The sequence below is a fragment of the Vitis vinifera genome, chromosome 4, assembly GCF_030704535.1.
Source record: "Vitis vinifera cultivar Pinot Noir 40024 chromosome 4, ASM3070453v1".
Classification (NCBI taxonomy): Eukaryota; Viridiplantae; Streptophyta; class Magnoliopsida; order Vitales; family Vitaceae; genus Vitis; species Vitis vinifera.
The window spans coordinates 3,883,490-3,899,850 of NC_081808.1; the positions used below are offsets into that span (position 1 = coordinate 3,883,490).

Below are 16,361 nucleotides of genomic sequence, written 5' to 3' on the forward strand. Positions count from 1 at the left end.
CTATTATCGTTGAAATCAATGCCCCATTTTTTATTGTTATATTTTCAAGATGACCCTTTGATCTTCGGAACTAATAGACATTCGAGATGAAGAGTTTTCTGGAAAGGTTATTGACTATGAACAGGGTGCTATGTTGTTTGTTAGGATGAGATATCCGACGATTGAAAGTAGAAGAATACTTATGATGGTATGCAGTTTAGTCAGTGATCTAATAACTTAACAAGAGTTTAGAACACTAATTTTACTAGGATTTTTTATCTGCCGTGGTTGCACTTGTTGATTCTGATTGATACATAGTGGTTCGTAGTGAAATTCTTGTTCACTTTTCAAGTGTACCGGTATAGTCTTTTCGACATTGGCCAATTAAATTTATAGGAAGGGAAATGAATCGGAGGAATGCATGTTGCACTTTGCTCATATATATATATATGGAGAGAGAGAGAGAGAGAGAGAGAGAGGTCAGTCTCATGGAAGTACCGTAACCGGCCAACCCAATATAATACAATGTTTTAAATATACTTTTATTTTGCCAAATATATACAGAGACAGGATGATCAATTTGAAATTTTTTTTTATTTCTCTTTAAAAATCTGTAGACCAGGTAATCAAATTGACTTTTTTTTTTTTTTTTTGGGTTGTGGATTTGTGGATAGCTTTTAAAATGAAGGGGGCAAGTGAGAAGCAAGGTCAAATAGTTTTTGTTTTTGAGAACAAGAACATGTTTAATAATCAAAAACCAGAAAATCATTTTAATAACATAATTTGGGAATATGTTTTAGTTATTTTTACTAATTTTTTAAGAATTGTTTTAAAAAATAATTGAAAATAAAGTAGTACGTATAAAATTCATTTTTAAAAAATATGAAAGTTTCAAAATAAACCTTGCTTTAGAAAATATTGTTAAATTGTTTACAATAATTATTTTTAAAGAACTATTTTAAAAGATATTCCTAAAATACCCTTGATCTCTTAGATGCATAAAACACAAGAGGATTGGGTTCAAAGATTTGATAAAGCATTATTAGGAATGTATGAAGAAGTAAGAGCGTTAACTCCCGGGAGCCAAGTAAATCACATCATATACTACGTGAGAGCCATGTTTAATTAAAAGGTCAACTGAGGGGAGAGATAATGCAAAAAATGATATGACGAATATGTTATAATGCCATACATGCAATTACAAGCGACAAGGGCAGAACAAGCTTGCACGGGTAGATGTGACAATGTTCGAGGGCATGGTCTGATTACATCTTACCAAAACATCATCCTCGATTTGCAAACTTAACCATCAACTCTTTCAATTAAATATAGCAAAAATTAATCATTAGCTTTTCGAATGTCTTTTCATTCATGTATGTAGAAGAGGAAAAAGAAAAAAAAATTAAATTTTGAAAGAGCATGTGAGACGATTTATGGAATTTGAGATTCGATACATCAACGTCCACCATTCGTGACTGCTCATCCCCAAGCGTCCAACAATAAGGTGTCTGATACTCTCTTTTAAGTGAATATTTGGATACAATTTTTTGTTTTTAATTTCTAAAATAAAAAATAAAAATATTAAAACATGCAATGAACATGACGGATATCACAACGTCAAATTCCAATAAACAACAAGAGCACAAGGGTTGCATTAGAGTCAAAATTCACTACTTAAGCCCACAGAAATACCATCTACCATTTTCGGGTCAAATACAAGTGCTTTCAAAGAGAGAAGACACGACATTGTGTGTACATGATTTTAATATTTTATTCAAATCTTTTAGGATCTCCAGATGACACAATGAAGTAGTCAATACAATCACCGCCCAAAAAGATGTTTTTGGGGGAAAAAAAGAAGAAAATTCTTTTAAGAGTTTATTGAGAAGCTAGATTATTGAAGGCAAGGCCAAATTCAACCAACAAAAGAATAAACATATAGTTGTTTTCCCTTAGTCTACAGGTGTAGATTATAGAAAGTAAAAAGAAATTCAGGAGGGGGAGAGCATTTGTCCTTCTCAAGTAGTATTCTCTTCACATCCTCCCAGCTTCGGCAAAAATTACAACATCAATATCCATGAAACTGAGCCAACTCATAAGATCAAAAGCAGCTCCAAATGACAGATTGTTGGAACACAGTGGCAGAAATAATGTTACCACTGATTTCTTTCTATTTTCGTTGAGCAAAGCCGGGTTGGCAGCTCCAAAACTTGCTTCATGTGCAGCCAGGTTACCGAATTACATCTTTATGGAAATGATTTGAAATAGCTGCATTTCCTTGGGGAACAAATTACATGTACTGAGCCAACCATTGTTTGCACATGTCGAGCACGGGTAGTGCATTTGCATGCAATGCCTGCAACAAAAATGAGAAAAAAAAAAAAAAAAAGCACAAAAATGATTCAAGGATTTCTTGCAAGCTAATGTGACGAAAAGACTAGAGGTTTATATCCGTTACTAAAATAAAAGATCAGCAATATGAAAATGCACGTTTGTATATCATAATCTAGAAAATGCATTTTCATATATTATAATCTAAAAACCATATTTTGAAAATACAGCTTTAAACAAAGCCGCCGCACATAGAGAACGAAATTTCTTTCCCTTTGTTTTATTTCTATCAACCAAAGTTCACCTCTAGAATGAAAGTATTAATCATATAACCATATTCTTATGAATCTTATCATAGAAACTTTCTATTGGAAGCACCATTCAACAAACTCTCAAGTTCTTAGTTACTTTAGGAGATATTAACAAAGATATCTAGAGAAAATTTATGTTGAGAGGATGAAGAACCTGATGCGCTACATATTGAACATCAGCCACACTTCCACTTCGAGAGGCAATCTGGAAGGCACTTTTTAGACGCCCACAAACCACACAAGCCAGCACCTTCCTGTAAACATAAATCAAGAATATGAAAAAGCATTCAAATTATTCATATATGGTAATTTAGGAATAAGAATGAAATGTAAAAATGAGGAGATAACCTAATTGTTATTAAGAGGGTGCAAAATGTGCCACCATTTTTGACCACCTGCATATATGGCAGGTGGTGATTGGATGTAATAGAAGTTCGTCCTGTATGCATTAAATATAAAAGTTTTTTCACATCCAATCACCACCTGCCACCTACCAAAGTGGTAAAAGCGGTGGTGCAAGTAGCATTTCACTATCATTATATAAGCTGCTTGATCCACTGATTTCTAGTCCTGACAACCCACTTCTGTGATCCTGTGATTGACCTCTATCCTCATCTAATGTGGGCTACCCCAAGGAATTAAGCTTTGGGCTATGGCCTCAACCAGAGGAGCATACTATGCATTAACAGCCATCACCCTTCTATGAGAGAGATATCAATCTCCAATTTAGCTAGACCATGCTAAAGGGGATCTGTAAATACTCCTTTGTGACTAGACATCCAGAATCATGATATGGTAGAAGTTCTCCCACAACACACCCAAATCTCTCTGCTTGTCATTGATAGTCCAAATATTTGCTTCAAATCCCTCGTCTTCTTGGAAAATTTGAAGGTAAATTATTTCATGAAAAGCACAACAAACTCAACTTTCCATGGGTAAAGATAAAAACAGTATCTCTTTTATGCCTTGAAGACAGCATGCAAAAAGTTTGATTGGATTACTGAAACCAACCTGACCTGGTTACTGAACCCTGACCAGTTCATAAAGATATATGGAAATAAATGTGGGTCTTCCATCTCCATCCAATTGTTAGATTCTTCAAATTCCAAATCTTGACACAAGGACATGATTGAATATTCAAGATATCCAATTTTTCTTTATCACTCAAAATAAAAAAGAGGTTTCTAGTTCAGTAAACTAGAAATGCTTTACACTCTGTAAAATACTCCTCTTTGGCAATATTAATAGTAGGCATTGAGGGCACAAATCCCATGCCCATGACCATGTTGTGCTGTACCTTACCCAACCAAATCCAACTTGTCCATGTAGTCCAGCAGCTTCAGTTGCCTTCAAGGTACTCACAACCAAGTTGTTTGACAAATGACAATGCTTCAATTTCATGCAGGTTGGGGTGAGTTAGAGGCTCCATGTTAGATTTTACGACCTCTACTTTTTGGTAAACCTTTATTTTATTTAATTTTTTTAATACTAAAGAATGCAAGTATCTGAAATTTACAACATGAAAAATGTCCAGGATTTATGATTAGATGAAGTTTCAGTACATTCATATGAAACAACAGGAAGCACACATAGATATAGTACTAAATGGGAGCATTACCTGTGGCTACTTGTCAGCATGTCTATGAGCCGATCAGGGCGTTCTTTGTGTCTGTTGGCATATACATTTATTGCAGCCCCTAGGACCTACACCATTCCAACATAAACACCTTAAGATTTATTTAATAAAATATGCTCACAATTATTAAGTACTATTCGTTTTTAAGAACTTGCAAAAAGGGAAGCAACTGAGAATTTTGAAGGGACATCCACCCATATTAATATTCCATGGAACTAAGCAAGCAAAAGTTCTTGATGAATAAAATTTTGCAGAAGTAGAGAAATGTACAAGGAGCATACAGAAAAGCTGACACAAGCCAAAAAACACCTTTGTGCTCAAGACAATGTAGATCAACAAATTCCTGTGAGGTAATTGACAGATGAAACCATCCTCAAGAGAAATATTTTCAAAGATTATATGCACAAGTTTGTTAAATATATTTGTAGCAACAACCTTCCAAGTTTTAGACAAACTAAGGGCTGAGGGCAGAATGGCAGAAGAAAATTCATCTAGTAGCCTCTCATAATGTAAGGCTTAACCAAGTTGCACCGAGCCTCCTATAAATAGCAACTATAGACACAACGAAAATCTGTCCAAATGCCAAAAAATGATAAAACATTTAATCATGCATTTTTTAATTCTTAATAAATATTTTCCTTGTAGTTTACTTCAAGTTTGAATCTTTACATTAAGTAATACACTCAGATTATTTAATTATATAAAAGTTAAGAATATTGTATGATAAATGATAAGAGTCCGTTTGGTAGTCTTTTTAAAAAACACTTTTAGCTTAAAAAGTGTTTCGAAGAAAAATCAAGTGTTTAGCAAAATTTATGAAACACTTTTAAAATTTTGAAAAATCATTTGTAGTGTTTCCTGGAGAGACACTTGATAGATAATTCTCCAAAAAAACATTTCCAGAGAAAACACTTTGAGTAGAAACACCGTCAAATGCACTATACATCTCATTCATATAAAATCATAATACCTGATCCCAATCATCATCATCGATAGTGCCTTTGATGTTTCTGAAGAATTCTGTCAATTGCCCACCCTTTTTTCTCTCAGCAAGTGATGCAGCAACACCAGCATATATATCAACAGCTGCCAAAAAAAAAAAAAACAAGAAAGGAAAAATTATATTGTACCAAAGTAAACCTAATGTACCACATTAAACAAATGATACTTCAAACAAGAAATTCACAATGCTATGGCTACCAGGAAGATTGAATTCATATATCAGTCGGAAAGCCAAATCAAAATTCTTCTCCACTAGAGTCTCTGCAATCTCACATCTTCTCCTGCAAAACAACAATACAGTGAAGGTAAAATCAATATTATAAAATATTTCTCAGAAGTTGCATGATAGAAGGACAAATAATACTTTAAAGCATGCAACATCAATAATAGCTTGTGTGAAAAATAATAACAGTTTAGAAGAATGAAGAAAATGAGAGTGTTTTTACTTGAATAGATTAGAACCTCATAGCTTTCCATAGGGCTGAATGCGATGATAACATTCTTAGGGAAATGTACGACATTTTCACCATTAGAATTACTAAAATGTTGAATGTCTGGACAGGGCTTTAATGAGTATTTACCAAATTACACTCAGATCCATCACTAGGGAAGGAGCTGGATGTGTAGATGCATTTCAAGGAAATTTTCCATAAGAAATTAACCATTAACAATAATTTTAGAACTATGCAGGTTGAAACATTGGCAACTTTGAAACTGGTGCAGCGGAAGGTTTGTTTCGAAAAGAAACAGAAAAACACTCGAGAACAAACACAAAGATCATATTAGGATCTGAAAATTAGGGAATAATTTTGAAAAAATATATTGATCTCCTCTCTAACAATTACAATGAGCTTTTAAATAATGTTTGTAAAAAAACAAAGGAAATAACTGAAATAGGAAACCAAGGTAATTGGAAACTAGGAAAATTAGGAATGAAATAGGAAACTAATGATGAATCTAAAATAGAAACTAATAATGTAGAAAATAGAAACTAAACTAAAATATAAACTAATGATGTAGGAAATAGAAACTAATCTAAAATAGAAACTAATGATGATTGCGTGCTGCATCAGAAACAAAGCAGACAGCTCTTTAAAGTCAAAAGACTTGATCATTAATTGTTACATGGTGCATAGGATCTACCAACTATAATATATAGAGACCTAAAACTAAGCCAAACAAAACAAAGTTGATTTGATTTCTCTGCTAATTGTTTTAGTTACCTTGTGGAAACATAGTGCATTTAATAGCTAAGTGCTGGTTCAAGAACTCACTATCAATCAAGAGAGACAAACCTGAAAGTTTCAGGATCATTTGGATTTCCAAAAAAAGAATGCTTCCACTGTGGTCCATCTGAATCATTAAAAGACTTTACAACATCAACCTGCAATGAGTAACATCCACCGGAAGCATGTGAGAACTCAAACCCAATAAGATGCATTGGCCATAAAGACAAACTACCAGAGTTAGAAAAGGATGCAGGCAATTTGGATCCTTTGCATTTAATTTTATACAATTAAGAAAAAGCTTTACAGCTAAGCTACCAACAAAATTGATTGGTCCATTGAGTATCAGACTAAGCCATGTACAAATAAACGAGGAAGATATAAAGCACTTATTTACAGTGATATATCATTAAACAGTATTGATGTTTTTTACTATGATGTCCTTGCCAATGCACTGGATGAATGTAAAGTGGCATGACTTCAGAGTATATGCATTCAAAATCTGGCAAATGCTCAGGGGATGACGATGCTCATTTGCTTCCTTTGCCTCAAGTCTTCCTCAGATTATTTTACTTCACAATATTATAAAATATATTCTGTCTGTGCTTGATAGATGTCTTTACCTGGATTGATATCCGAGCAGAAAACTTGACAAGTCCTTCTTCAGTAAGTTTTTCAGAGGCACTCTTTCCTCGGATACCCTTGGTGACAAGTTTAGTAGAATCGCCAGCTTTGTGGCGTGCTGACAGCCCTTCATCAAAATGCATCTGTAGCAGGAAGGAAAATGAAAACAGGGCACTTGTGACTTAAGCGAACACACATCAAAGAAAAGGGCAAAAAAAGAAGAAAGGAAACGTAGAGGAATTGCACTAGGCACTCTTCCTAAAGGTGGTACCAAAAGTAACCTTTACAAGCAAGTTTAACTCTTTCCTTTCCGTAAATGATAGAAAGAAGCACTTATAATATCAAGGTCAGATGCCATTATGGTATACATACCAAAATAAAATTGAATCTTCTTTGAAGTGGGAAAAATGGGATTAAACAACATTTGAAAAGGTGGGAAAAGGTTCGTTGTTTGAGCAAATATGGAGGTTAGGAGTGTTGGGAATTGTCCCAAATTCCTAATTAGTAAAGATTTTTTTTTTTTTTAAAGAATATTGTATAGAATGCTTTCTAAGTTAATATATTATTGTAATATTAGATTTTCTTATAAAATAAGGAAATTTGTTTGAAATATCTCTATAAATATTCTAGGTCATGAGGGGAAAAAGTAATGAGATGGAGATAGAAGATGGATATGTAGAGACTATACAAGGTGGACAGAGATGTGAGGAAGAACGGGAGGTACCCAGTAGAGTGAAAGGGCTCGTGGTAGGGTATGGATACAAAGAGTGGAGAAACATAGGATGTTTCAGGAATCCAATGGTTGTATATGGTTTTATCCTCTGTAATATTCTCTGTTGTATAGTGGAATGATTCTTTCTCATCCGTGGACGTAGGCATGGTTGACCGAATCACGTTAAAATCTCGTGTACCATATGTGTGATTGTTTTATCTTTGTGTTTTTGAATTAACGATGTTTGCATGAAAGCTTCCACTGTCACAACAAACTAGTACGAGAACTTGGGTTGAAGATTTAAAGAAGAGCAAAATATTACAAAGCACACAAGATGAAGACAAAAGGAATTTTAGTTGAATGTGGAGTCGATTGCTCTCTCGTGTTGATATGATACAAAAAGCTTGTTTCATGGAGAGATTGAAGATTGACTTCATGGAATTTGGTCCAAGGTGGAGATTGTTGGGAATTGTCCCAAATTCCTAATTAGTAAAGATTCTTTTCTGTAAAGAATATTATATAGAATATTTTCTAAATTAATATATTATTGTAATATTAGATTTCCTTATAGAATAAGGAAAGTTGTTGACAATATCTTTATAAATATTTTAGGTCATGAGGGGAAAAAGTAATGAGATGGGGATGGGTCTGTAGAGACTATACGAGGTGGATAGAGATATGAGAAAGAATGGGAGGTACCCGGTGGAGCGAAAGGGCTCGTGGTAGGGTATGGATACAAAGAGTAGGGAAACATGGGATGTTTCAGGAACCTAATGGTTGTATTTGATTCTATCCTCTATAATATTCTCTATTGTATGGTGAAATGATTCTCTCTCATCCGTGGACGTAGACATGGTTGACCAAACCACATTAAAACCTCGTGTACCATATGTGTGATTGTTTTATCTTTGTGTTCTTGAATTAACGATGTTTGCATGAAAGCTTCCGCTGTCACAACAAATAGATTGATCTTGTACTATTCATGACCCAAACATTTATATGAAAAATTCTTGATGGACATAGGGGAATTGAATTACCACAAAAATGGAAGAATCTAAGTTAAGTTAGTTTGTTGCAAATGGTATTTGCTTCTAGTTCCCCCCTTGGGGTGTTCTTCTAGTGGGAAATAAACCTGTGAGGTTGTGACTTCCCATTATAAACGAATTCTACAGGTGCAATTATGAGTATCTTTGAGTAATTGAAAACCTTTAGGAAGAGATTAGGCTCTAATGGCTACTGATGAAAGGTGTTAAATTTTGGAGGTGTGTGGCATGCACTACATGCAAGCCAAGGCCATTACATCAGGCACTTTTGTTATATCCTTGCTATTTCTTACCAAGGACACATCTTTTTGCAATTGGTTGGCATATTCAGGAATAGATATGGTTTGGAGTCCCATTTTAAGTTGTTTCCAATTTTAGCAACTAGAACCTTGGAAAAACTGTTGATTCAGCTTGAAAGTGACACGTTAAAGGACCAATCAGACTCATAGGTTCTGTTCCTAGCTTGGCACCATAGTAATTGTGTCTGTTTGTCACAAACTCTTTCTTACACCTTTCATTAGGCTTTGTAGGTGGCTTCTTATCATAGAAAGCAAGTGAACTCTTATCTTTACCTTCAACATTGATAGATCTTAATTTTTTTTTGACACTCTAATTGCCTGGTCATTTAGGTCATATAGATGCATTTGATCTAACATGTAAAGGAAATTTTGATGGTGGTGATGGACGCATTGTCATAGAGTAGAAGAACACAAGGACTATTAGCGAATTTTTTTTGAGAACGGTTTTCTATTTTTTAGAACAGAAAACAGTTTTTTGACTCAAGAAACGTGTTGGGTAAATTTTTGACTGAAGATATGAAGAATACTTTGACAACTTTTGGATTATACATAAGTGCAAAGCACTTTCACAAAGAATAAGCTAAGAAAACTGTTTCTTATATTTGAGTTCTCAAATAGATTTTGTTCCTGAAAACAATTGAGAACTATTTTTAAAAATTGTTCTTAAAACCTTCTTTTTTTTTTTTTTTTTTTTTTTAAGAATTTTTTTTGAAAACATGGTCAAATAAGCCTATAAATTCTAGATTTTTGTTACCTTTGGGGTATTTGCAAGGAGAAGTAGCAATATTTTGGAAAATCCTTTCGTTTTCTTTTGAAGACATGTTTCGTTGCTAATTTATCATTTAGGAAGGTATTCCAAAACAGTAGTAACTAAGTACTTACCTTGGCATGCTCTAAATGTTTTATAGCTTCCTCTTGTGAAGAAGAATTCATAAATAACTGAATACAGCAAAGCCCAGCAGCAACATGGTCCTTCTTGATTACCTGAACCATTGAGAAAATTTTAATTAAATCAATGAGAATTCTTCTTATGCAAACCTATGAAAGGGAAGTCAACCATGATTGAAAATGAAGCAAAAGAAAATTGAATTATTTGACTACACCTTATAGAACTGTGATGCTATGGTGCATTTCAATGGAAAAATAAAAATAAAAAGCAAAAGAAAAATTTTGCATTTTCTAAGGTTATTAAACACTATGATTCCTAGATCCTTCAATTTCATCCAACATACCTATGTTGACATGACATAACATGGGTGTGGGTATAGAATCCTTGTCGGATATTCCTAATTTACTTTGGGCATAGCTGTTTGATTTTTTCATTGATATCCTTTTATTCTTTCAACTTTCTTAGTAATAATTATATCATAAAAAAAGAAGATTTAGCTGAAAAGTGAATTTTTGTAAGAATATTTAGAGATACAAGGAAAAAAAGGGATTAGCGGGAAAAGATGAGAGCTTTTAAAAAAGATATCTAAACTTCCAATTTATTTTTAATTGATTTTCCTTTTATTATGTTGTATCTTAACACCCATGCCACTTTTTGGATCCTTTTGAGCTGAGTCCCCCTATCCGAAAACTTGAGTTGTGAAAAATCAGAAACCTAGACACATATCCGTATCCGATGCTCACCAAATCCATGCAACATAGATTATTAACATATATCCATGAAGTCCAAAGGAAAAAGTAAGTGAATCCAAATACATTGCTCCTATGTAACAAGAACACTGACGAGGGATCTAGTGCTCTAACCAGTGCCTTATTCAATCATTGTTATATAATTAACTCAAGCATAATTCTCTCCTAGGTAATTATGCTTAATATATTCATGGTTCAACATCGCAGTATTAGTTGCTGAGTAAGCAAATCCCATAGTGGATTAGTCTTGGTATCTCGGATTAATAATAAATAATACCCATAATATGTTGGTTAAAAAGTTAAAAAAAAAAAATTCTAAAATATCAATGGAAATTTTTAGAAAATAATTACAATAATATACACTCAACAAATTAATAAAAAATCTATCACGTTTGACATTACCAAAATAGTTCTAAAAACACACATTCGAATTGGTTTATAATAGCATGATGAATTTGAACGCTTAAAATATTACCACACTCATTTTCTCATCCAATATCAATTATTGATAATTAATATCTTGAAAATAAAAAATGACAACAATAAAAAGAAATGTAATTGATAACATCAGTAATTATTTGAAACTACACTATTTTGATTTCTTGTTCCTACTCAAGGATTGAAATTTTTTTCTTGATTAACAAGGGGAATCTTTGAGAAACATAGGGATTTTTTTTCCTTCCATTTTCACCCAATCCAAGTCTTGGTGTTGTAACTCTGAGTTCTCTTGTGAGTTGGCTGAGTCAAGACCGAGTTATTGTTGAATTGCACAATGCTTGACTTGTATAAAGGACTCATTGCCATTATGGTCGCAACGAATACCACTAAGTTGATACTTTACACCATGAACATTTTTCTTTTTTGATAACTGAGGAATCTTTTATGGCCGAGTCCTTTGAACTCTCCATGGGGACCCAAACCTTGGAATACTGACTGTGAGCTTTGAACCATGAAGATATTAAGTATGAGGGGACTTTTTAGCTTCTCAAAGATTCATAAATCCATAAGTGGAAGTTTCACATAAGATGGAGGTTTATCTACTTAAATTTTTAAACTATGACCTTCGTTTGTATTTCATTTTTCTCATTCTGACAATTTACAAGATTATTTGGTTTAATTAAAAAAAAAACCCCTAGGACAGAATTAGAAAAAAAAAGAAAAAGAATAATCAGGTGACAAACTGAGATGATGCATACATTTGTCATAAAAATGCCCCATGCATTTGGTACTATGCATGAGAGTGAATCATCTTTTCACCATTCTGAATTGGAAACAAACATACAAGTGGAAGAAGCTCCAATTAAATTTTATTTCTCAGCTTTTTTTTATCCAAAACCTAAGATGTGAAGATTCTTCAAAGAAAAAGGAGAAATGTACCTGAAACTGGTATAGATAATTGAAATGCTTATGAGTTTCACAATAGGTGCAAATACGAGCAAGTGCTGCGGCAGTGTATTGATTCACTGCTACATCTTGTAGATTTGTAGACAACATTCTTGTTGATATCACTTCCTCCAAAACAGACATGGCACCATATCCAATACACATGTCACACAAATCATCAATGGACCCATAATCGGTTGCCAAAAGATCCTGCCTTTGAGGAGATGAAGATGAAGTAACTACACCATGATTTGATGGTTGAGGAGGAGGAGGAACAGCATTTGTAGGAAAGAACAGCATGCAACCATCATTATAATGACCATGCCTGAACATAAAAGTAAGCAAATGCTGACGTGCATACTGCAAAGTAGAGAAAGTACACATTAAGTTTCTCATCATCCATGAGAGACTAAGAACATTCTCAGATGCATCACTAATACATGTTTATGTATTAGCTATAAAATGGCAAAGATGCTCAAACATGAAATAGCTAAACAAGTAGGCAAATTAATCCATCCAGAATTCACAAACATGGATGGTCAGACAGCTATATCTCTAGATTATAGAGCACATTATGATTGGCTTACTTCTTGTAAATAGTTAACACATTCAAGATATCGGAGACTGTCCAGGTTGCTGCGAGGTCCATCTTCAAAATCAGGACTATATATGGAGTTACTACTTGCAGATTCTAGAGCTCGCCTGGATCTTTCTGAACGAGGAAATGTAGATGGCATGTACAGGACATTGAGATATGCATCTGCAGAAAGAGAATCATCCAAGATTGTTGGTGCACTTCTAGCCAAATGATCATACCTACAGTGCAAATCACCTCAGTCAGATTTGATGCAATAACCAACATCAGAAGACTGCTCAGTTCACTTTGCTCATTTAAAGTATAATTAGCCTGATCATCTTCATACTTATTCATACATGTGAAAGATAATATTGATTTTGAGAATAATGTTTAAACAATGACAGAATAGCCTCTGCAACAGTACCATGCTCAGAAAGTTCCAACCAGCTATTTAGGTATATGAACACTAAAAGGAATTCAGATCATCCAAAAAACTTGCAAGTCCATACCCAGATACATGGATATCCACACTATTATTTTCACTTGCTAACGAGAACAACTAACCACTGGCCAATCTAAAAAAGCTTCATACTCTCTTTTATTAAATAATAATTCAGCACTTCATTTTGATATTATGGACTTGTTTTATTAGCTCTATAACCTTTACATGGATAAGATAGACTGGAATGCCATATAGGACTAGTTGGGGTTTTATTCACTATCTAAATTTAAAGCAAAGTTTATATAACATTAGGCAAGTAGTTGTAGGTATGCAATTTGTCATTAATTCAATATTCACTTTTTTATATTTTTTGAAAATGAAATATTTTAAGTGAAGTAGAAAATTTCAGCATACCTCAACAATGATATTTTGATTGTCTCACTTTAATACATTTATCATTCCAAGTCGTACAAACATGTGGGGAAGAAGAGGGCAGATGGTGCTCTAGGACTGTGAAAGATGGTTACGGGATGGGGTTTTGTATGGCAAGTAGAAACAGGAGGGAGGTCTTTAAAAGTAGATCTCACTTCATAGTTGGCAATGAAAGTAGGGATCTTGTAAAGATGGATGGTGGAGAGACCTATCTTTGGAAGAATCTTTCCAAGCATTACTCTCTATGACCGCCGATAAAGAGCCAAGGGTAGCAAAGGTGTAGGAGGAGCAGGTAGCGGAGTGGGGGTCAATGAAGTACCTTCTTCTCAAGACAATTCTCTGTGATTGAGAACTTGAAGTGGTGACCTTTTTATGTAGATTGGAAACAAGCTCAATCAGGAGGGGTGCGGCAGATGAAGTGGGTTGGAAGAAATTTATGTATGAAAAGTTCTCTGTTAAATCTTTCTACTCCTCCCTAGACAATGGAAGAAGAGAGCCCTTTCCCACAAGCATAGTTTGGAATCACTGGGTGCCTATGGAGGTGGGATATCTTGCAAGGGAAGCTACTTGTGAATGGATTTTGACAAATGATCAGCTCAAAAGGAAGGAATGGATAATGCCAAATAGATGCTATAAGTGCAAATATGAAGAATCTATTGATCATATGCTGCAGTTGGTTTTCTTTCCATTTGGTGTGGCTTACATGATGAACTCCACGGCAAAACAAACTCTCTTGAGATGGCATGAATCATTCGTGAAAAGGAAAAAAGCTTGGATCCTATAAAAAAAAAATAAAAAAAAAGGAAAAAAGCTTGGAGGGTCATACACTTGTACCTATTTTGGACTATTATGAAAGGAAAGAAATAGGAAGTCACTTGAAGATGTTGAAGAGTCGGATCAACCAATTAAATTTTCTTTTAAGTTTTGTTTTGGAATGGGTTAGAGCATACATAGATGATCATTCATTGACCATGATAGGCTTTATTGATTGGCTTAGCTCTAAGTAAGGAGGAGCTTGCTTTTTTTTTTTTTTCTTTTTTTTTTCTCTCTTCTTATCACTTGCATGTTGCATTGTCTGTGCCTTGGTGTGCCCTTTGTTTAGGTGCTATTAATCCATATCCACTTTTTGGCTCTTAAAACAAATTCCAATTGTGACTGATCTCAACACTTCGATAATATCTTTAAACTGCGTGTAGGCTTGAACTTCTTAAAACCTTAGCCAACGTCTAGCCCATGAACAATAACAGAGTTCTATTGCTAAGATAAAATAAGATTATGACTTGAAACATGCCATCTTACATGGAGCGAACAGCTGCAACATCAACAGGGGGACCTCCTTCAATTGTATTAATGATTTCCAGAATGACAGGTGCAGGATCACCCTTGTACAACTGAAGAGCTTGCCTGGACATCATAAGAAAAACATCAAAGAATTAGAGCAACACACCTCACCTCAATTCACGCAGAAGGCAAGAAGCATTGCAGTAAACTGAGATTTTGTTCCCATTAATTAAAAAAATAAAAAAATAGAAACAACGCTTTATTAGAAGTGAAGAAAGATACAAGGAAAATTAGATACAAAAGCCAAATATAATTTCCTTTTTTTTTTATACGTAAATTTTTTCCCCATTGGGACTTGAACTTAGAACCTCCCACAAACCCTCCCAATCCCTTTACCACAAGCCAAATATAAATTTAACATACTTAAATTTCACACGGGCTTGTGCATAGTGCTCCATCCGAATCAAAGCATGTCCCCATGCATTCCACACAGGAAAAACATCAATCTGAAAGAAGTCCCGTAAATCACAAAATTATTATCATTCAAAGGAAAATAAAAGGCATCATTAGGTACTCGAACCCAGGAGTACATCTTACCTTACACTTCTTACAAGTGTATACAGCCATGCTGTATTGTTCATCTACAATCAACCTGTCACGGAGACGTGCAGATGACTCTTTGTCAGCTATATCATTGAGAGAAGCAGCAATTCCTGATCCCAGAAGGCTCTGTAGCAGCTCAGCACGTCCAAGCCAAATCTCTGCTTGTGACAGAACTTCAGACAGCTCATCTGTGGATTGACTGCCCATACTAGAGCTGCCAGCATCAGAGGAAGTATCGTCAGCATCCCTACTTCTTTCAGGATTACTAGACAAGTCACTACCCCCAGCAAGCTTTCTCAGAAGAGATCTAGCAAAGAAAAGTCCCTGCATACAAAGCAGAAGAATTATTACTACAGTATGTATTTCAATCTGAATCATATGATAGACTCTTCCCATACCTTAGTTGCTCATTCATGGTGGTGTTCTGGAAGTAGGGAGTAAAGTCTCAAAAATAGAAGCTTCTGAGAGCCGTTTAAACAATGATATGCTAAAACTATGCGTCTACCCCAAACTAGGACAAGAATCCATGGATTCCAGAGGATTGACCAAGGAGAATACCTGTACAAAGGTTTCTGTGGCATGATATGCTCGACCAACAGTTTCCACAGTTGCATTTTCAGGCAATTGGTGGGAGCTCAATACATTCTTCATCTGATTAACACACAAGTCCAGTGCACCTTTGGCAGACACCAACTCATCAGAACACAAAGAAAGCAGAGCCTAGCAGCAGAAAAAGCAAAACTTCTTCAGATACACAGCAGCTTACAAGAAATCAAAGCAATTATAAGCAAACAAGACTTCCATTTCTAGTATGCACAAACTTGAATGCTACATGAAATATG

General features: G+C 34.5%; 1 protein-coding gene across 2 annotated transcripts in view; it reads right to left on the reverse strand.

The window, feature by feature from the left end:
- Window positions 1-1,725: 1,725 nt before the first annotated feature.
- LOC100262933 (uncharacterized) overlaps window positions 1,726-16,361 on the reverse strand; it is an 80,302-nt gene continuing 65,666 nt past the window's right edge. For both annotated transcript variants that reach the window (XM_010650286.3, XM_010650287.3), the window contains 14 exons: window positions 16,078-16,239; window positions 15,514-15,843; window positions 15,340-15,422; window positions 14,935-15,039; window positions 12,772-13,000; window positions 12,179-12,544; window positions 10,046-10,147; window positions 7,109-7,252; window positions 6,555-6,643; window positions 5,458-5,540; window positions 5,228-5,343; window positions 4,240-4,325; window positions 2,776-2,875; window positions 1,726-2,335 (listed from right to left, as the gene is read on the reverse strand). In XM_010650286.3, coding sequence (XP_010648588.1) covers window positions 2,270-2,335; window positions 2,776-2,875; window positions 4,240-4,325; window positions 5,228-5,343; window positions 5,458-5,540; window positions 6,555-6,643; window positions 7,109-7,252; window positions 10,046-10,147; window positions 12,179-12,544; window positions 12,772-13,000; window positions 14,935-15,039; window positions 15,340-15,422; window positions 15,514-15,843; window positions 16,078-16,239 — 2,061 coding nt within the window. In that variant the 3' untranslated portion in view covers window positions 1,726-2,269. The remainder of the gene's footprint in view (window positions 2,336-2,775; window positions 2,876-4,239; window positions 4,326-5,227; window positions 5,344-5,457; window positions 5,541-6,554; window positions 6,644-7,108; window positions 7,253-10,045; window positions 10,148-12,178; window positions 12,545-12,771; window positions 13,001-14,934; window positions 15,040-15,339; window positions 15,423-15,513; window positions 15,844-16,077; window positions 16,240-16,361) is intronic.